The sequence below is a fragment of the Sphaerodactylus townsendi genome, linkage group LG06, assembly GCF_021028975.2.
Source record: "Sphaerodactylus townsendi isolate TG3544 linkage group LG06, MPM_Stown_v2.3, whole genome shotgun sequence".
Classification (NCBI taxonomy): Eukaryota; Metazoa; Chordata; class Lepidosauria; order Squamata; family Sphaerodactylidae; genus Sphaerodactylus; species Sphaerodactylus townsendi.
The window spans coordinates 85960940-85983324 of record NC_059430.1 but is presented as its reverse complement, the minus strand read 5'-3'; the positions used below and the strand labels follow the sequence as shown (position 1 = coordinate 85983324).

General features: G+C 43.6%; 2 protein-coding genes across 2 annotated transcripts in view; one reads left to right on the top strand and one right to left on the bottom strand.

Moving 5' to 3' along the window:
• The window catches only part of NAMPT (nicotinamide phosphoribosyltransferase), a 28250-nt gene extending 16347 nt beyond the window's left edge, over nt 1–11903 (bottom strand). The window contains exons 1-3 of the mRNA XM_048500061.1: nt 11713–11903; nt 3868–4024; nt 455–558 (exon numbers count right to left, since the gene is read on the bottom strand). Coding sequence (XP_048356018.1) covers nt 455–558; nt 3868–4024; nt 11713–11778 — 327 coding nt within the window. The 5' untranslated portion in view covers nt 11779–11903. The remainder of the gene's footprint in view (nt 1–454; nt 559–3867; nt 4025–11712) is intronic.
• Nucleotides 11904–12280: 377 nt separating this feature from the next.
• PIK3CG (phosphatidylinositol-4,5-bisphosphate 3-kinase catalytic subunit gamma) overlaps nt 12281–22385 on the top strand; it is a 135145-nt gene continuing 125040 nt past the window's right edge. The window contains exon 1 of the mRNA XM_048500083.1: nt 12281–12388. Within this exon, the coding sequence (XP_048356040.1) occupies nt 12356–12388 (33 nt within the window). The 5' untranslated portion in view covers nt 12281–12355. The remainder of the gene's footprint in view (nt 12389–22385) is intronic.

Sequence of the window (22385 nt, the reverse complement as noted above, 5' to 3'; positions counted from 1 at the left end):
CTCAGCATACGCCATGATTTGCTCATGAAGTTTCAACTCATCCTGGCTGTCACCAGTATAATGTGCTGAGACAACTGTGTTTCCTGTACCATTAGTGCTATATGTCATTAACCAACAGGTATAATACTTGTCAAACAACAGTTGTAAAGTTCCTTCAGAAACATCATCTTAAATTGCTAGTCTGTGTGGAATTGTGCCCCTCCAGCTGTGCTCCCATGCATTTTACTATGCAATACCAGAAGCAAATCCCTATTACCTGGAAAACCCTACTTGGTATTGGAAGTATCTAAAAAAGAAAATGACAGCTGCTTGGCTTACCACATTGAACTCAAGAAGCTAAGGCCCTGCCAACTGCAGCCTTATAGTGTAAGCAACATAAACTTTCATTTGACTAGCTATATGCAGGACAGCTATTCAGAAGAACAAGCAGTGTTCTCCTAAACTAAATTTTTACCTCAAGAACGTAGTTCCACCCCTTTTCATTGAAGACATCGTCTTGAAAGTGTTCCTTGTATACCTCTTTGGCTTCCTGAATTTTTTCTTTGGTTACCACTTTGCCTGTGATCAAAAGAAGTTTAAATGTCATGACCAATAAATGACCAAGCACTGGAATACGAGCATGCCTATTGAAATTCGATCTCATCTAATCATATGTCACTTTATAGATATATTTTGTAGCATAGAAGCTGACTACATTGTGCAAAGGTTGACTTCTTGGCCATAGCCACAGATATTTTATCTACTATAGTAATCACTTTGTATTGCCATTCTATGCAAACTTACTTGGGAGTACATCCCACATACCCAGTAGAACTTTCACATAAACATGTATTGTATTCTGATCCTACACATTTATAATGTGGAGACAGGTGCCACAGGTTTAAGTTGAATTTACCCCCACAGCCCAAAATTAACAATTTGGTAGCAGAATGAATCACAGAACTAGTTAAGGGTATATCGTTCTTAAACACTGACCATTAGTAGATAATCACTTGTAGTGAGGACGTTATCCTTGGCAGATCATCCATGATTTGCAATCAAATGAAGACTACAACTGTCAAATTCTAAATCTAATGCTCTTACTCTTAGTTATCTTCATTTTATGGTTAATAGGAAAGAGATCATATCTTAGTATGAAGTTGTCTTCAATAATGAACTCTGTACTCTCATATTTGCATGGTTCTACATAGTACCATTATTTGAACTGGATTTCTTAATTACACATAACTCAGATTTATCCATTTGGTAAATTAGTGGCAGTGGCTTGCTCTCTTTTGGCAAATATCAAATATATGTTCAAGCTGAAAACAGTAATATAATTCCTTTTAGAAAAAGCATAACATGAACAAGGTCTATTTTGGGATTTTGTGTTCCCACAGCACGGGAGAACACAAGTGTCATCAGCCAAAACAGATCTTTTTTCCTGCCTGCTGCACGGAGCTCTTGACAGTTTCGCAGCATCACCCGCCATCTTGTGGGCTGCAGGAGATTCCCCACAGAGGTTTCCTCTGCTTGCAGCTCACTTGTTTCGTATTTTGCTGTTGAAAGTAGATGAACAAAATTTGCCTAGCAATCACATGAGTGTCATTTTTCCCTTTTCTGTTGCTTTGAGGGGGCTGTTTGCATATTGCAGCTTCTCCAGTCACATTGCTGTAGCTTCACAGACAGCCTCTTCAAACCAAAAAAGAAAGAAAGAAAGACAACACATGCACAGGATAGCTAGGCTAAACTAACTTTATTCATCTACTTTTGATATTTGGTCACTGACCGTAAATAAAGACTTCGACATCTACTTTTGACAGAGAAATAACAAAGGGATGAGCTGCAAGCAAAGGAAACCTCCATGGGGAATTTGGGTGCTGTGTGGTTTCCGGGCTGTATGGCCGTGTTCTAGCAGCATTCTCTCCTGACGTTTCGCCTGCGTCTGTGGCTGGCATCTTCAGAGGATCTGATGTTGGGAAAGCAAGTGGAGTATATATCTGTTGGAGTGTCCAGGGTGGGTGGGGAAACCTTGTTCTATTCAGATGCTCCCACCAGTGACCTTGCTATCTCCATTGTTACTCCCATGCTATAGTCTTCATTGTTACTCATACTTCTATTCAGATGCCCTCAACTACTGACCTGGTTGCCGCCTTTGTTACTCACAGACAAGGTTTCCCCACCCACCCTGGACACTCCAACAGATATATACTCCACTTGCTTTCCCAACATCAGATCCTCTGAAGATGCCAGCCACAGACGCAGGCGAAACGTCAGGAGAGAATGCTGCTAGAACACGGCCATACAGCCCGGAAACCACACAGCACCCAAGTGATTCCGGCCGTGAAAGCCTTCGACAACACTCCATGGGGAATGTCCACGGAGAATCTCCTGCAGCCCACAACATGGCAAATGCAAGAGGCAGAAATGAAAGGAAAAGTTTTGGGTGCATGAAATAAAATGTTTTCTGCTTGCTGGTGTTCACTCAGCAGGTAAGATTGTCCTCAACCCCGGCTGGGGGGGTGGGGGGGGAGAGAGAAGATGGCTAGTTGAGCAATCTTTGAAAAACCTGCGCTAAGAGAAATATGATGGGTTGAATTATTTCAGGGGAAGAGAGCTGTACAAAGTTCTTCCCCAAAACTCTATCTATAATGCGCTAAAGATGTTATGTTTGTGCTGTGTGGAATCCACCAGAGAGAGTACATATATGCTTAATTGATTTGTAAACTGGGGCAGGAGCATACAACACAAATACAGAGTATAATCCGAACAGAAATCAAGTCATGAACATCTGATGGGCTGTGCAGGCCAAATTAAAACTAGAGCTAAGAAAAGTGATTTCAGTATCACTGAGTTGGATTGACATAAAATGTTCCATTTGCAAAACAGAACTTCCCTGCCCCCCACAAAATTCTACTTCTGAGGTGCAGGAACCCCAAGGAATGGCATAAGGGGGAACCAGCAGAAATTGCAATTTAGTTTGGTTATTATCCAGGGTGTCAACGGTATTCAGTGCCTTAAAATTCCTTAAATTGAAATAAAGGTAAGTACAAACTATATTATCTTTAAATTTTCAGGTAGCATTACAATAACAATAATTTCTACATAAAGCTCTGAATTTCTTTAAGCATAACATTTAGGCTATACTTGGATTTTTTCCCTAATCAAATATTTGAGTTCAAGTATAAGTATGCAGAACTAACACTGGGTATCTTTTAAATGGTCCCTATCAAAATGTATCAAATAAGCATGCTAATCAAATCATATTCTATTGGGGTGCTGGGAAATTTTCCAATTCATATTTTTTCTAGAAAACCCAGCAACTGTTTTTGACATTCATACTTAAGTTGTCACAAAAGAACTTTGTCTGAAAAAGAATATACATTGTTAGTGCTGAACTCTTTCCTTCAAGCATTAACTAAAGCCCAAAGAAAATAGGATCACTTCCTTAATTTTTAATGCAATTTAGTCCTCATTCTCAAGGACTACGTTTTTCAATATGCACATATAGGAACTAAAGGTGAATGCTGCAGTCTTCAGTTAAGGACCTTTAAAAGCAGGGCTGGAAAAAAATCCAGCCTTAGACCCTGGGGACTGCTACTACCAAAGCACTACAGGGGAATATAGACCATTTCTGTCTCAATAACAGTAGTCCCTTTTATTTATATATACATTTTATTTATATATACATATATGGCCTCTGGACACAGATCTTAGGCATAAAGGCATATTTGCAAGTTAGAAAATATTACTATTTGTGAATTTTCTGTTTCATTGTTAATTCTGAGATACAAATAATATATTTTAAAAGCTGTTACTGTTGTTTAATTAAAGGAGTTAAGGTTATTCATGTTCCAAAACTATGGTTAAAATTATAGGATGGAATACCTTTCAAATACTTATGAAGAATATACTGCAACCCATAAAAAACAGTTTCTTCATATTTCATCTTCCTTAATTTGGAGTTCTCGGTCTTCTTTTCACGACACTCAAAGTAGGAATAAACTTTGCTTGTGTTGGGTGGATATTGCTTATAATGTGTCACCTGCATTAAGAAAAATCTCAGTATGAATTTGAAACATTTTATTATGTACAAGAAAAAATATCCCAAACAAGCTAGACTTGTGTCACATATATCTTTCAAAAAAGGAGCTGTTTTGTCCTTCAGCCTTGAAGAACATGGCAAGCTCAAAGTAGCTCTAATTTTTCTGATGGTGGAACAAGGACCATTTTATCATTGCACCTCTTCTGCCGGCAGCACACAGGACATACAAAAGTCCAACCAAAGTACCAACCCTCCAGTTTCAAGATGCTCAAGCAACAGACATCTGCATTATTGCCTCATGAACTCTTATTTTCCACAATGTTCACCTTATTTTGTAAACAGAGAGATGAAACTGACCAGGATTCTGGAGAAACTGAGAAGTGACACTTTAGGTCAATTCTCACTCCCTAGCTCCACTGTCAAATATTACAACAGCAGCAATAAAACAGTATGCTTGCAGAGATGAAGCTATTGTTTCAGGACCTGCAGTTTGCATTGCAAAGGTACACACTAAACAATAAAAGCACTGCTTGCAACTGAGTATTTTGGTGGGAATGTGTTTACCAGGGGCATCATCACCAAGTACAGTTGTATGTTCCTTATTTGTACTGGAAGTCTAAGTCTGAGTGAGGTCCTTTTAAGACTACATGTCCATCATGTTCTTCTGATAATATTAAATTGCCAAGTTACATAGAAGAGCAACATATAAACAGCAGGACAAAATTTTACTCTTAAATATGGGCTTTGCCAACTTGTCAGCAGAATTTCCTCCCATTTCATTATTACGCTTTGTTTTAAAAGAAACATTACAAGATTGGTTGTTGTGGAGTTTCCGGACTGCGTGGCCGTGGTCTCGTAGATCTTGTTCCTAACGTTTTGCCTGCATCTGTGGCTGGCATCTCCAGAGGTGTGTTACACGCTGTGTCCAGTAACACACAGTAGGTAGTGAAGCCAAACCCAAAGTGACTGCCTCAAGAGGTAGAACCTCACACTTCTCCTGGGAAGAAAGAAATCCTGAAGGGGAAATGCAACTATAATTATACCCTTTTCAACAAAAATAAATTAAGTAGAATTGTAACTTCATCTGCCACATGCTGAACTATCTTTGTTTTAGAAGGCTCTGCTTGGGTCCTAGTGCCCTTCTAGCAGGGCCCAAATAGAGCATTCTAAAACAAAGCAGAGCATTTTAAAACAAAGACAGTTCAGTACATGGTGGATGAAGTTACAATTCTACTTCCGGGGTGGGTGCGTTTTTTTTTTTTTGTTTTTTTTTTGCTGTTATTGAAACAGGTATAAGGAAAGTCTAGGTGCTTACCAGTCCTCCTGAACCTATTTTCATTTTAAAATATTTTCATTTTAAAAAGGGCAGCCTATAACAAGACTTACATTACAACAGCCCCATCCACTTTCTGGAAAGCTTGGTAGACACCAAAAGAAAACCAAGGGGTATTATGATGCTCATGGTCATATAAAGGAACTGTGTTTGGGGTACAGGAGTTTAGGCTGTAAAGCATTCTTTGCGATTGTAGAGAGCTGGGTTTATCATCACAATCTATATTACACACTTTTGTTCCTACCGTAGAACACCTGTATAACATCACTTCTGCCTCCAAATTCTGCTTCTTCATTGAAGCCTTTAATCACTTAAACAGGAAATGGGCTCAGTTGTATTAGCATATATCTAGCTCATTAGCACTGCCTCAATCAGTTGCTTCTCTAGTACTTAAAATTTAGACCAGTGGTTCCCAACATTTTCTCACTTGGCAACTCATTTCCCTAAAACTGTACCCCCATATTAACAAACCCATTATGTAATTTTTTACATATCCCAAAATACCCTAGCATATACCCCTGCATATCCCAAAATACCCTAGCATATACCCTAGCATATACATGTACCCCAGGTTGGGAACCGCTAATTTAGACTGTGAGATCTTTGGGGCATGGACCTACCTTTTTTGCTTATTGGTGACACTGTTCAGTTGCTCCTGCTTACTAGAACATTACTAAAAGAAAAACTTTGCTTATTTTACCTTTTGGGAAGGTATTAGGATTGTGATTTAAATTGTTAGAGGGCATATGTGTGCATGCTAAATTTCACCCCCTTATACCAGGTCCCTAGAAGTTAATTTGTTGAGGGGAGGGGGAGTGCATCTTAACTAGTGCAGAAGCCTAAGTAAATGCACTAACACAGAGACACAAAAACACTAGAGCACTGCCTCATTTTTTCCCAATTACAATTACTTCTTCACAGAGAAAAGGTTGATTACCTAGGACAGTGATGGCGAACCTTTTCGAGACCGAGTGCCCAAATTGCAACCCAAAACTCAATTTAACCTGAATAGGTTTTAGTTTAGAAAAAACGGTTGGCTCCAAGGTGCGCGTTACTCGGAAGTAAGCTTGGTGGTAGTCGGTGGCTTTGCTTTGAAGCAACCGTGCAACGCTTCAAATGGATGAATCATGACCCTAGGAGGGTTTACTCAGAAGCAAGCCCCATTGCCAGCAACCGAGCTTACTCCCAGGTAAAGGATTGCGCTTTAGTTCTTAGCATGAAAATCAGTGGGTTTAACATCGCTTAACAGGGCTATCTACCCTGCTTCCCCAAAGCTAGGTCTGAGGTTTAATGCTAATAATCTTTCTGAAATAATTACACTATTATCACACTGGGGGCCTGGCAGGGGAAGGGGGAGAGGTGTGGGGGGAGAGGGAAGTAAAACTTTTGCTTTCTGAAACCAAATAACCCCACCACCACAAAATAGATGTAAAAAGGCAGTCAAGTAAGGCAATCCTAAACAAGAATTCTGTGCGAGGGGTGGGATAACTTCAGAAAAGCGAAATTTGTGGAGCAGCCATCTGATCTACGGTTTTTCCTTCACGTGTCATCACAGTACTTGACTTCCCACAAAAATGCAACAGGAACAGAAAAATAAAGGCATGGAGAATATTTTGAAATGGAACTCTCTGTCCCACATTTGCCTCTGTCAGAATGGCCCTAATTCTGTCAAGGGGGAGAGGGATGCTCAGGGCAGGAAGGGATGCTCCTCTTCCTTTCCTGCCAGTTGGTCGGGACCTGGTTTAGCTCAATTCTTTATTGCTGTGAAATGCCTTTTGTCTTTTGTACTTTTGCTTTGATCCTGTGGGAACGAGATTGGCATTGGGAGCCTAGGGACCTTGCAAGATCTCTCCTCCCCGTCCTGGGCTCCCAGGCACTAAAAGCCCCATCACTCTCTCTCCCAGGGGAGGGGGCCCTTAACATACAGTTCACTCCAATCGGGGCGAGCGCCTGAACCCCATCACTGCACCTGCTCTGCTCTTGGCAGGCACACTCCTCCTAATGGAAGCCCCTCACCCGGACTGCTACTTTTTAATCCTACCCCCAAAGTTTTAGTTTGGTCCCAAAAGTTACATGCCAAGAAAAGCATGCCTGCCTCCAGTCTCCCAAGCTTGGGGGGGGGGGGGGCGGGCGGTACTTGTGGGACAATAGATGGCACTTACAGCAAATCGGGTCGACTCAAGAGGGCCTCCCTGAAGCTCAGCCCCAGCCGGCAGAGCGCCTTGTGCATAGCCAGCCTATGCAGCGTGACTCCCAACGTGTTTGCTGGCAGCCGTCTCTGGCTGGGGGAGGGGGAGATGACGGCATGCGTGCCCACAGAGAGGGCTCTGAGTGCCGCCTTGGGCACCCGTGCCATAGGTTCGCCATCACGGACCTAGGATTAGCAATTTGATTGGCAAAAAATTCTGGTCAAATATTTTTAAAATGTTGACTTTATTGGAGAAACAGGCAAATAAATCACTGAAAGGTTTTGTTCTTAAGCTAATTATAAAAGAGTTAGAAAGTGTACTGTAGAACAGTGAGATTAATTCATTTCCTGTTTGGAACTGACCCCAGTTATAGCCGGTGACCAGTAGGTTTTCCTGTTATGCTTGCTCCTGACTACTGCCAGACAGGGGGCAAGCAGCCCATCTAACACTATAATGAAATATATATAGTGCTCATCTACACTATGACATTCTTAGCTCCATGTCAAATTGAACTTTTTATATTTTACTAAAGTTACAGGCATAGCAAAAGAATATGTACGTATTCTATTATAATCAGGCCCACTGTGAAATTAAGTTAAAATATAAAGAATCACAAAGCTGGAAGACACCACAAGGGCCATCAAGCCCAATATACTTATGCATATGGCAAGCTACTGGAGCATGAAAAAATGCAACTCACAGGTAGAGAAAAACCCCTCAGCAATGTATACAAAAGTTGCAGCTCAGTATAAAAATAGATATGTTAAAAAAGATGTTCTATTTTCAACTGTGAATTGTTGGCAGGGCATGCTCTATCAAGTACTGTGAACAATGCAAGCACTTATAAATATTGCAGATCAGCTCATTTGGATACAAAGACGCATCAAAAAATGAAACCAGAAGTTATTTCTATGTTTTGTCTGTAACTACACTATTTTAAAGTTTATATTTTTCTTATCCCAATTTATTCTTGTAAGCTTTGTCATTGCTAAAGAGTATAAGAAACCAATGTCAAATTCAAATGCTCCAACGTTATTGTTTGGGTGATCTGGAATTAGCTGTATCCTGATATTCCTTCAAGGAGCTCAAAGAGGGGGACGAGACCTTCAATAGCCACCTGCGACAGGAGACACAGAAAAATAGTGGCTTTGAGTGAGTCACTAAACTTTTCAAGAAAGCCCCGGCATCATAATCCATTCTTTGGAGACCACATTTCACAAATACTCATTTTTAATTGATTATTGGATGGCAAAACTATTATGGGTAAAGAAAGTGATACTCCTTAACTTACTCAACAGGGGGTTCTCAAAATATATGTGTAGACAAATAATACCAGTGGCGTAGGAGGTTAAGAGCTCGTGTATCTAATCTGGAGGAACCGGGTTTGATTCCCAGCTCTGCCGCCTGAGCTGTGGAGGCTTATCTGGGGAATTCAGATTAGCCTGTACATTCCCACACATGCCAGCTGGGTGACCTTGGGCTAGTCACAGCTTCTCAGAGCTCTCTCAGCCCCACCCACCTCACAGGGTGTTTGTTGTGAGGGGGGAAGGGCAAGGAGATTGTAAGCCCCTTTGAGTCTCCTGCAGGAGAGAAAGGGGGGATATAAATCCAAACTCTTCTTCTTCTTTAATATGAAAATACATGGATATTGTTCATGTGGAGCAGAAAGAATTTGTACAGTTTTTAAAAGTCAAGACCAACCCCCTCTTAGGCTAACTTTTCATAAAGATTTCTTAATATTATAACAAAAAAGTTATATTGTTCTACCACAAAAATGTGCAGCACTGTAACTATCACTAGTATATTTTAACATAAAGCACAATCCGACACGCTTAACTCTCCCGTTTATTTACAACGTTTGTTAGCTACCTTTCTCCCCTGTGGAACACAAGGTTTTAATGTATTTTAGAGTTGTTTTTTATTGTTGTTCTTATTGTGTTGTACATCACCCTGAGCCCTTCAGGGATGAGCAGGGGAGAAATATAAAAATAAATGAATACAACATAAATACAATATCATTAAAAATACAAGAAAAACAACAATTATAACGCCCTATTGAAACAAACAAAATATAGAACTAGAATTTCATATTGAATACTGAACCTAAAAGGCTTCACCTAATACTTATAGGGCCTACTGCTACAACAAACAAATTAGTGAAACAAATTTAACATGGAATTGTGGCCTTGATTTTAATGGTAAAATAAAAGTCTGTTGCAATACCCATAAAACAACACAGTACTTTAGATGTAGCTTCCCCTCAACCACAGGTATTCCCTCCTTGTTCCTTTTGCAGTCAACAGAACTACATAGTTAAAATCTTTCATAATCAATACCCACAGGGCTAGTACAACTGATTTGAACAGTCTGATCTTGCTGGCATTAGAAATGTTTTCTGTTTCATAACCACCAGATCTACTTTCATTGCAGGTTTCAAGCTTTACAACACCAACAATTGCATAAGGGAATTAGACCGCTAGAGCAAGTTACTGTAATTACAAAACAACCATTTAAATGCTGAATTAAAGTTTTAATAAATTACACATTAGAAGACAATCACTGAACCCAAAAGTAAGCAACAGTCAAATCTTGTGCAATTTTTAAAGTGGAGTTTCATCTCCAGTCTAACCTCATTAACATAAAATTTATCCCCTGGTGTGGCAAACAAAGCTTTTAAAAAGGACCCAAATCTGCTGACCAAGGTCAACAAAAGCCAAGAAATGATGTTTCCTAGTCAGTGTGGAATAATAGTTAGTGCTGGACTAGGACCAAGGTCCAAATCTCATCTTGCTATGAAATTTACTGTGTGTCCATGGGCTAGTTATTATAGCTAAGTCAAATCTACCTTACAGGGTAGTTGTGAAGATAAAGACAAAGAACTCTGTAGTTGGCCCTAAGCCCCTTGAAGGGTAGAATAAAACACACTAAACAAAATACTAATAGTGTTAAGTTTTTAAGTGTAGTAAATCACTCTACAGGGCAGAAGACAGAACCTGATAAAGATTCAAAAACAGCATAATCTTTACCGGTGAGAAATCTGGCATGATTTGAGGTAAATTAATTTAGTTTATCTACAAAAAATCTTTCCTGTAACACTGCCACTCCTCTTTCCACCATTGTCAACTAATGGCAGTACCTTTACATTAGCCTACTAGCTGAATGAAGCACCATTTCACAGTCATCCCCCCTCCAACTTCACCCAGTGAGAACTAGGATAGAGATAGAGGAAAAAGAAATAAAGTGCATGAAGGTTGCAGTGCTGAGTCAGGTCCTCCTTGTCACACAGTTCACTTTCTATATTGCTCATCCCCCCCCCCCCCTTCTGATTTCTGGAGACTTTACAGCATGAGGGCAGCAACTTGGGTCCATAAGATCCCTTGCCAATTCTTCACCTCCGACAGCACCTGTGAATGTTAAGTTTCTCATTTCTACCTTCGTGCCCTGCCAAGCTAACTGTGAAGAAATGCAATGATACCGAGGGAGAGAGGGAGATCAGGCTCCAGAAAAAGTGACTAGTTTCACTTTCCTCTCCTTAGCCTTTTCCAGCATTTCCAATCATGGCGGGGGAGCAGATTCCCATCAACCCCATCCCAGCCACTTGCCAAGCTTTACAGGAAAATGCATTTGGAAGGGATTCCCTTTTCCTATTCCCAAAGGGTCTTACTCCCAAGTTAAAGTGTCGCTAGGTTTTACAGCAGAAAGTCGACACAAGCATCTCGGTGCGTCTTTTCGACCCTCCCCACCCCCAATTAAAAAAAAACAAACGCGAGGCGGTAGAAGCCTTTCTACTACCCAGAGCCTCTGCTCTCATCAGGTGCACGGGCTGCAGGGGCGGGCAGGCGGGCCTACCCTCCCCTGTCCTCTTTTGGCAGGTCCCTTCATGCAGGCATGGCCTGCGAGCCATCACACACGTAGTCCCAGCGCCATGCAGGTCCTGAAAGCGGGGGGGGGGGGGAGAGAAGCAGGACTCAGGGTAGGGAGCCGGAGAGAGGAGATCGCGACTGGCGGGAATTAGCAGGGAGGTTGGAGAAGAAGCCTCGGGCGCCCGGAACGACAAGAGCCCATCGTGGGGGCTTTGAATGCCCGCCCGCCCGCCTGCCTCTCTCCCTCCCGCTCGATCGCCCTCTTTCTTCCAACCCGCCTCCCCTCCAGCTGCACCCCACAACCTTGTAGGAGTCGGTAGCCAGGAGAATGTTGAACTCCGCCACCGCCGCCGCCGCCGCACTTTCCATGGCTTCTGAGGAGAAGGGCGCGAGCACCGGCCGCCGGGAGCACACGGAGACAAGACGCGCCGCCACCGGCAGTGGCCTCAACCTGGTCTCCCCTCAGTTGCCCGCTACCAAGCGCCCGAGGGGCGGCCGAAAGGCGGGGCCATGACGTCACGGAGAGGTGTCCCCGTCCGCGCTCTTCATTGGACGCGGCTTCCCCGCCCGTAGAGGAATGGGTAGGGCAGGCGGTGACGTCAGGGGGAGGGTGTATCAGTGTGGTCGTCAATTGGCCCGTAGCCGACGGCGAAGAAGAGAGAGGACCAGTGACGCAGCGAGGCTGGTCTTCTCTGCTTGTGCGCGAGAGACAAAAAAAAGGCAACCAAAAAAAGGGGAGGAGCGGTGCTAGAAAGTTGACGTCACAAGGATTGACGCCTTATTATTTTTTTCTTCTCTCTGATTGGTCACGATGGTTTGGCATAAAGGTGGGGGAGGGCAGCTCACGAGGCGCGTTCGGGGCCTGGCTCGAGGTCCAGTTTCGTTTCTTCAGAAATTGAATGGAAAATGAAGCTAGGATGTGGAAGGGCTTCACTTGGGTTCCTTTATGAAGGAATTTGCACATGTTCTAACTGTAGGCGTAAGTCCACAGGGTTCAGTGTTATTCAGTGTGTTCACTGTGATGGCCGATGCTTTTTGCACGTCTGCTGTCATGCAGAAGGATGCGGTGTTAGGCTACGTCGGTTCAGACTTGTGCCCATAACAAGTGTCACATTTTAATTTTTCCTCATGTAAAAACTTCATGCGAACTAAAAATAATCATGTCTAACTGGGCCTTCCCTCAGGCCTAACCAATCCCATGTGGCTCAGTGGGGGGGTAGGAAGGCTACCTCAAAGCAGTTACCCAGACCTTTGCCTGCTGAGTTATGTTTGTGTTTTCACATAGGAAGCACATGCTGTAGTGGCTCTTCTAAGAACCGTCCTCCAATGTGACACCTGCTACGTGTTCTAGGAAAGTGGGCAAAGCCTTGCCTCATGGGACTGGCAGGCGGTTTCCACAGAAGGACTGAGTAAGCTGCAGGCTTTCCTGAGATATAAGCCTCATGTCACAAATGGAAATAAATGTGGGGGTTTTTTGGTTGAAGGTAATGATGAATGGGACCTTTACAACCTTCCTCGCCCTGTTCCTCAACTGATGTTTTGAAAAGTTGTCCATGACCATGTAATTGGATTGATTGAAAGTACTCATGAAGGAGGGAGGTGCAGTGTCACTATGTAAGACACTTTTCCTCCAACAGTTCTGATATTTTATATTGTGATTGATATATTTGCTGCAGATCTGCAAGCCAGATGTCAGCTGAGTCACTTTGTTGCTAATTCAAATATGCTAGCAACTCTGAAGAATAGCCAAATGATTTGAAAAGCTCCAAATTCTGTCCAGAATCAGTCTTTTCTAGGAAATATTTTGCATTTGTGTTCCAGGTCTGCAGCTTCCAATGTTGTAGATACCAGTATTGTGGGGTGGTTAGTGTGTTGGGCTAGGATTTAGGAGACATGTTCTCATCCCCACTGTGTTTTTGAAGCTTGCTGGGTGACTGAGGGTCAGTTTTTTGTCATCCTAACCTATTACACAGGGTTATTATTGTGTGGATGATGAAATGGAGGAGAATGATGATGCATTCCACATCCTGGTTGTGGATTAAAATAGCATATTAATATAAAAACAAATAAATACTAAATAAAATGCCCTTAAAGGCCAAGAATCTCTAGAGTATGTTTGTCAGCCTTTTAAATGTACTGATTTCCCAATAGGATGAGTTTTTTGTATTGAACAAAAGTGTGGCCATCAAAAGACACATGATTGAAATTAGTGCCAAGTTATATAAAAGTGTGTTTTCTCCCAGCAGATAAAATCTGATGCATCATTAGTACGGATTACTCAAATCAGTTTGAAAGAAGTTACAGAACTCACTGCACACTGATTGTTGGTCACTAAAAACTGATTTTTTTTGCATCTGCATACTGGTTCTCAAGATAGATAGTAGAGTCTTCCCCAACATCAGTACTGTAATTTGTTACTCCTTTCAGCTGTCTTTGTGAGATCCTCTGTCACTTTAGGGCTGAGGGTCTGTACCCCAACTCATGGCATTGGTTCACCAACAGGATGGTGGATAGGGATCAATAATTCATTGTCTTCTTGCTATCTTGTTTTTGTTGCTGTAATGAGTAATAAACCAAGAGGGGTATGCAAGAGGCTTGGAAGAATAGCCAGTCATAATCATCCAAGGAACATGTGGGGAAAGAAGTTAAATGAGATTGTGAGCTAGATGGGACTATCTACATGGGACTACTAACCCTAACCACCGCTTCTGCAGATCTACAGTAAAACTTGAAGGGAATATTTAACATGAAGCAATTTTTTTTACATCTAGCTTTATAAAAGAATTCTGGAGAATTTGAAAGCTTGTACACTGTTCTGTGTTAGAACTCTGTGTTGTAAGCCCTTCAAGGTGTACAGCAGCTGGCTATAGTTCAGCAGTAGTGGAGAAACAGCTCTACATGCTTAGAGGAATTCTGGTTGTTACAGTTCTATATATTGTTGCTTAGGTTAGGGTACAGGGCATACAGTAGTTATGTGACTGCTTTGGTTGCTTGGAATTGTGACTGTGGCTCTCTGAAATCTCGAATTGCTATATGACTCATTGATGCCTATTTCTACTAATTGGTTGTTCACTTCACTGCTTTTGTGCACCAAAAAGAGTGCTGTGTTGCCCTGGCTAAACTGTGGCATTACTGACTGCCAGAGTAAAGGAGCTGTTGGATCAGGCTGTAGTATTTCTTGACTACAATATTCACTGAATAAACCCCTGATTCCTATTTTAATAATGTAATATGTATATGTTAGGAGTGCATACTTCTAAAACAATCTGTAATTTACATTATGAGTCAGATCTCTAAATCAGTTGTTCCAAGTAATGGTGGTTGGCCACATAGGCAATCCCGGTCAACTAAGATCAGTACAGATGATGATGTACTCTCATATTGTCAAGGATGTAGGTAAGGAGTTTTTTCCCCTCAGATTCAAACCCCTCCCATTGCATGTTCGAAGCTCCACCCCCCATTTATGAGGTTTTTGTATTTTAAAGTGTTGTTTCGGGTTTTGGCCTGCAGGGGGAACATTTTTAGGCTAGCGGCACCAAAATTCCAGGCTATCGTCAGGTGACACTCTTGATGATATCAGCCAGGTTTGGTGAAGTTTGGTTCAGGGGGTCCAAAGTTATGGACCCTCAAAGGGGGTGCCCCAATCCCCCATTGTTTCCAAAGGGAGCTAATAGTAGATGGGGTTACCCTTTGAGGGTCCATATCTTCGGACCCCCTGAACCAAACTTCACTAAACCTAGGTGGTATCATCAGGAGAGTCTCCTGATGACATCACCCAGGTTTGGTGAAGGTTGGCTTAGAGGGTCCAAAGTTATTCCCAAAAGGGGTGCCCCATCCATTGTTTCCAATGGGAGCTAATAGAAGATGCGGGCTACACCTTTGAAGGTCCATAACTTTGGACCCCCTGAACCAAACTTCACCAAACCTGGGTGGTATCACCAGGAGAGTCTTCTTAAGATACCCTGAACGTTTGGTGATGCTAGCTTAACAATTGACTCCTGACAGCAAGCACCCCCCAAATTTCTCTAGATTCTCCTTTTAAATCCAATCCCTTCAGCATGGATTTAAAGGGAGAATCTGAGGTCCCCAGATTAAACCTTGAAAGAGATGCTGTTTCAGTGTGGGGGATAATCCACCCCAAAATAGCATCACTTTCAATGTTGTTTTAACTGGGGACCCCAGATTCTCCCTTTAAGATGGATTTAAAAGAAGAATCTGGGCTCCCTAATTTAAACACCATTGAAAGTGATGCTGTTTGGGGGTGGATTTCAGCATCACAGCAGCCACCTTTGGGGCGTGGGGCGGAAACCTCAGGTTTTGCACCAGGCTCCATTTTCCCTAGCTACCCCTCTGCCTGGAGGGGAGGAAGAAGGGACTGCTGGCTACCAGCTGGGAGCCCAGCCGGTGGGGGGGCGGGGCGGGCAGGGCAGGGGAGTCTGCCATCTCTGGCCTCGGAGAGCTGCTTTTATAAGCACTGAGGCCAGGGGCGGGGCTTGGGGAGGTGTGGCCACGCCCCCAGGGGCAGGTGGGGTGTGGCCTTGCCCCAAACCCCCCCAAAAAATCTATACCTATGTCACTGTGTATTGCTATTCAACAAATAATAGTTCAGTTTTGTTACACATTGCTGCTAGCTAAATGCCAACCCTGTCCCTGTAATATATGGCTGCTTATGCTTGAAAAAGCTTAAACTTCACATTTGTGACTAGAAAGCCCTCAGATAGGGCCATAATTCCTAAATGAACACATGGTACTAGTATCTGATGAGAACAGAACGTGGATTTTGGCTTTAGTCAGTGTGCTGGAGAAACTGCTGCAGTGGTCCTGAAGTAGCCAGCTGAGATTTGTTTATAAAACACAAAATAATAACTAATAATGATGTGTATAATATATTTTACATGCATGTGCTAATCATTTTTGTCTATTTTAATAATTTTAGCAAGAGGCCTCTAAGATAGGTCAAAATTATTATGCCCATAGTGCAGGTAGGAAACCAAAGCAGAAAGAACAACAGTTTGCCTATAGGTGGGAAATAAAACTTCTGAAAGGTTAGAGCAGATAATTTTCTGGAGTGTACTACTTTAGACTACAAGTGGAAGCTCATGTAGCTAAACATCTGCCATATAAAAATAATCTTTCCATATAGAAAACTAGATGTCAAAGGAAAGCAAAGTTTAGCCATCTCTCTGATACTCTAGTTTTTTAGATTCAGGGATGTGTTTCTCTGGAAAAACATTGAGTCATGTGAGATTCTGCCTGAAGTGGCAATAATGATGAAAAAAGCGTGTCATCTTCTCTGCTGTTTTGTGAGCAAGGCCAGATAATGAGAGTTGAGTGTGATTTTCAGGGAAGCTTTGGTTTAGGAGCGAATCCTAAACAGGTCTACTCAGAAGTATGTCCTGTGTTGTTCAGAGGGACTACTCCCAGGAAAGGGTTCTTAGGATGGTAACCATTCACACATATTAGTGTACCTGCAGACTGATCTTGTGCACTATTGCATCTGGTCCCATACTTTGTTTAAACTGTTCGAACACCTGTGCCTGAAAGGGGAATATGAGATGAGAATGCCAAAACTTCAATTCCTCTTTTACAGTTTTGGCTGTTACCCCACAGCTCTTGTATCAGATGCCAGAAGTGGAAGCAACCAGGCGTTATCTTATACAAAGCAAGCCAAGGAGATCTGGGTTAAAGACTGATAGTTAGAGGTGTATTCTAAACAAAGAGAAACAGTTTGGTGTAGAGGTTTGAGTGTTTGTTTATGAGACCCTTTTAATTTCCATTCTGCCCTGGAAGCTTGCTGGGTGACCTTGGGCCAGTCAGTCTCTCTCAGCCTAGCGCCCTAGCCTATCTCACTGGATTGATGTTGAGAGGATAAAATGTTGGAGTAGAGATCAATATTGTAAGCCACTTGGAGTCCCCATAGGGAGAAAAGTAAAATATAAGTACCAGATAAAATATATACAGGGAGGCAGAGTCCCCAAATTTAAAAAGTAGACTATTATTCATCCCTTTAGGTTATATAAAACCAAATTATAATGTGCAGATTCAGAACATCCATTTTTTAATGAATTGTGAAGAAAACCCAGTGATGTATTCAGTTGATTCTGTTAATATTTATACTATTTTTGCCATATATTGGTGAAAGAATATGAGCAAAAATAGCAAGGACTGACATGCCCTGAAAGGGAGGTAGTGACCTGTGGAAATCTTTAGAAGTTGTGATGTATACTGAACTCTTTCACCAAAAGAGAAAAGTAAAATTGTAACTTAATTCACCACATGCTGGCCCGTCTTAGTTTTAGAATGCTCTGTTTGCGTCTAATTTTACTTTTATCTTTTGGTGCAACATGTATAGGAAATTAAACCATTTCAGGGCTTCAGTTAAATGCTTGAGCCCATTCTTCAAAAGCAATTACAGATGTATCATCTAGTTCTTCCCCCTGTTAAAAGCCAAGTAAATTCCTCAGAGATGTTGAATGACCTTCAAAGAGCGTGTTACCAAGATTAACTGACCTACCAGAGTGGGTGCAGCGGGTACTTTTATTTGCTACATTAAGAAGCTGTGTAAGGCTGTCCTGTTCCAGAGGGCATTTGGTGTAGGGCAAATTATTTTTAGACTGTTTTTAACTATGTGTATGGCTTTTAACTGTGCTTGTGAGCTGGTTTAAGTTTGCTGGATGCTTACAATATTTTGTCTTTTCAGCTTGTGGGTTTTGTCAGCTGCCTTGTGTTTTCAAACATAAGTTGGGGTATGAATATTTTAAATGAAGGTGATTTATGTTATTAATTTGTTGTGAAAGACTAATGGCTCATGTTTTAAAAGGGTCATGTTTAAAAACCCATATCTAAGCTAAGCTATAAACAAACATGCCATGTTGTTCTTCATTTAGGTTTCCTGTAGAAGGTTCCAGAGCATTTTTTGTACAGGGTCAGAATTTTTGTGGTATATTGTTTTCTCTTTCAGTTTCTCTCTCAGCAGACTGTTTTCTCTCTTAGTTACATACAACTGTTTTTTTCAGCCTTTGGACTAATAGCTGCGGCATGAGGCAGATTTCAGTAGCTTTATTTCAAATGCTTTATAGATCACCATCAAGTGCTAGGACCATTTTGTACCGTCCAAAGGTGTGTCAAAGATATGAAAAGCAAAAAGTATATAATTACAAGAAACAGTCATACAGTTGTCTTCTGTTGCAATCAAAGAACGATACACAGATGTCTGTTCAAAGTATCTTTTTGAGATGTGAGCTTTCTATTCTGGGAATTAAGTTAGAGAGAGAGGTATAAGATCAAAGAATCTATATTTGTTGGGCTTGAGGTTAATAAAAAGTATAATAGTACCGTATGGATAAGGTTAACAATGGGATCTGGGTGGTAAGTAAAATATGTGTAGTATATGTATTTGTAGTGTATATCTGGCCTGTGTCACCGAAACCTGGGTGCGTGAAGGTGAGACCGTCGCCTTGGGCGAGGTCGCGCCCCCCAGGTTTCGCGTGCCTCCACCGGTCACGAACCCGGGGCCGGGGGGTGGGTGGGGTGGGGATGTTCATCCGTGATTCTATCCCCTTCAGGGCTGCCCCAGGCCCGGAGATCTCTGGCATGGAATGTGTCGGTCTTGAGTGGTTGGCCTCGGAGAGGTTGGCGGTTCTCCTGGTGTACCGGTCGCCTAGTGCACCGGGAGACAGCTTGCCACGGCTGCTGGAGGTGGTGGCAGACTGGGCATTGCGGTACCCTAGACTTATTGTCTTGGGCGACTTCAATGTCCATGTCAACACCGCCTCGTGTGCAGCTGCTGTGGACCTAGTGTCATCCATGGCGACGCTGGGCTTCTCCTTAGTAAACTCTGGCCCCACCCATGAAGCCGGTCACAGGCTGGATTTGGTCTTCAGGCTGGGGACTGATATGGTCGTATCCTCTGTTGACAGAGTGCCATGGTCCGACCATTATGCCTGGAGGGTTCGGGTGGACTTGCCGCAACACTCCCGTCTAGGCGATGGGCTGATTTATGCCCGCCCGCGGAGACTTATGGATCCACTTGGTTTCCTGAATGCTCTACGGGATCCTGCCCCTGCCGGCACACTTGATGAGCAGGTGGATGACTGGTATTCCCGGCTTTCCAATGCCATCGAGGTTGTTGCCCCCCGGTGCCCTCTATGCCCCCGTTCTTGGCGAGCTCCGTGGTATACGGAGGAGCTCCGCCATATGAAACGGGCACTTAGACGGCTAGAGCGAGTGTGGAGGAAATCTCGTGACGGAGCCGCGCGAACATCTTATAGGACGCTTATGAAAGCCTGTGAGATGGCGACAAAGGAGGCGAAGAGAACTTTCTTCTCCTCCTCTCTCGCATCTGCTAGCTCACGCCCAGCACAATTGTTTCGTATAATTCGGTCTTTAACCTCCCTATCGGAAGGTTCTGTAAATCATCAATTAGCTATTAGCTGTGAGGCATTTATGAGCTTTTTTGCAGACAAAATCTTGTTGCTCCGCCAGGATCTTCCCTCCACTTTGACTACAATGAGCGAACTGGAGGCTCCCATGCCGTCTTCCGGCCCTTGTTTGGCCCAGTTCTCCCTGCTCTCCGAGGCCGCAGTTGACAGGGCCCTGGCTGCTGTTAGACCTACTACCTGTCCTCTGGATCCGTGCCTCTCCTGGCTTATTAAAACCTGCCGGGCGGAGTTACAACCCTATCTGTTGAATATCATCAATAGCTCCCTTGAGCAAGGAGTTTTTCCGGATGGATTGAAGGAGGCAGTGGTCCGCCCACTCTTGAAAAGACCATCGTTAGATCCGGGGGATCTGGCCAATTACCGCCCCGTCTCGAATCTTTCGTTTCTGGGGAAGGTAATTGAGAGAGTGGTGTTGGAACAGCTTCAGGGCTTCCTGGATGACACATCGGCCTTCGACCCCTTCCAGTCCGGCTTCCATGCTGGGCATGGGACGGAGACAGTTCTCGTCGCCATCACAGATACACTCCATATGCAGCTTGACCAAGGTGGATCGGCGCTGCTGGTGTTGTTAGATCTTACCGCAGCGTTTGATATGGTTGATCACGACCTTTTGACCCACCGCCTGGCCGTTTCCAGGATACGGGGTACTGTCCTTCAGTGGATTGCCTCGTTTCTCCGGGACTGTTGCCAGCAAGTGTGGTGCGGGGATCAAGTCTCCCGGAAGTGCCCACTTCCAGTAATGAATGGTGTACTTCAGGGAGCGCTGCTGTCCCCGCTATTATTTAGCAACATCTATATGCGACCACTTGCTCAGCTGGTATGGAGCTTTGGGCTGATTTGTCACCAGTATGCTGATGACACTCAGCTCATTCTGTTGATGGAGGGGGGAGCTGTCACGGCCCTACAGCTCTCCCACAGCGCACTGTTTGAAGGCGGTCTCTGGTTGGTTGCAGCAAGAGTAGGCTGAAACTGAATCCATCGAAGAGCGGAGATCCTTTGGCTTGGCCGCAGGGGGGAGGCGGGGGAGTTTCCAGCCGCCCGGTGGGAGGGGCCATCTTTGGTGCTGGCCCCTCTGTCCGCAGCCTGGATTTGTCTGCTTTCAATGGAGAACCCAGATGGCCCCTTGTAAGCCCGGACTGGCGTTTTTCCATCTTCCGGCAGGCCCGGCGGATGGCCCTCGGCCCCCCTTCCCTCTCTCCAGGCAGACCTGGCCACTGCTTGATACATGCAACTGGTCACCTCCAGACTTGACTATTGTAACTCTCTCACGCTGAGGGCGCTTCCCTTAGCGCTCGATTTGGAAATTGAAACTGGTCCAAGCTTATGCAGCGGCGCATCTGCTCAATGCGAGGCGCCTTCTCGCCATCACACATTCAACCTGTGTTGGGCGCCAGCTGCATTGTGGCTCCCAGTGGAATTCGAATCATCTTCAAGGTGTGGAAGTTTTGATCTTTTAGGCCTTTACGGCTGACCTGGGGACCCTTGTATTCTGAGAGACCGCATTACCCCCATATGCCCTCCTTACCGCCCTCCGCGCTAAACAGCAGAGAGCCAATTTGGTACTGGTGGTTCCCTGGCTCCTCAATGATCGCGGCTAGTAGCCTTCCACACGGGCCCAGGACCTTCTGACGCCTTGGCCCGGCCTGGTGGGAACACTCTTCCTCCCAGTGCTGTCCTGGGCCCGCTCTGGGGACCCAGTGTGAGTTCGCATGGAGTCCCTGTAAGACCCGAGTTGTTCAATCGGGTCTCTTTGGAGTGTCCAGTCGCTGAGTGGCTTCCTCTCCCTCCTCCCCCCCCCCTTGCTTTCTGCATCTCTACTATCTTTCTTTATGCATCTCTTTTACCACCTTACCACCACCCTCCTGTGAGAGGAGCCTGGCCTCCCTCTCTTCTTTGTTGGGGGTGAAGTCTTTAATGAATTGGACTATAGGACGCCTGTCACTGTTATAGTAACCACTGTTTTAAATAGATTTTAACGAATTTTAGTATTATATTGATTGTTATTGAATTTTTAATTAATTGTGTGTGTGTGGATGTTGTACACCACCCAGAGCCCCTAGGGGATGGGGCGGTTTATAAATCGAAAGAATAAATAAATAATAAATAAATGTATGTAGATTAGAGTGACAGGTACATCTATGTCTTTTTTTCTCCATGTTATACTCTGTCCAGGATAAAGAGATGAGAGCTTGATTGTAGATCGCTTGCTCTCACATTGCTCCAAGGCTGTTTTAATGTCCCAGTCCACACCTGACCCTAATCCACCCCCCACCCCATTTTGTATTTCAGTTTTGCAACCCTTTCAGAATTCCCTCCATTTCAGAGTGAGTTCTGTTAGCCTTAAATTCAGTGCTGGGAATGAATTAATTAAACAGTACAAGTTGAAGTACATCTGAAAAGGCACAGAAAGTCAGTTGCATCTCCCTAAGGTGGCACAACATAAAATCCCAAATTAATTCCATACCAAGCTTCCTTTTGAGCCCATGCAGGGGTAGGGATCCTTGCAGTTTCTCTTCCAGATGGGGTCAGGAACTA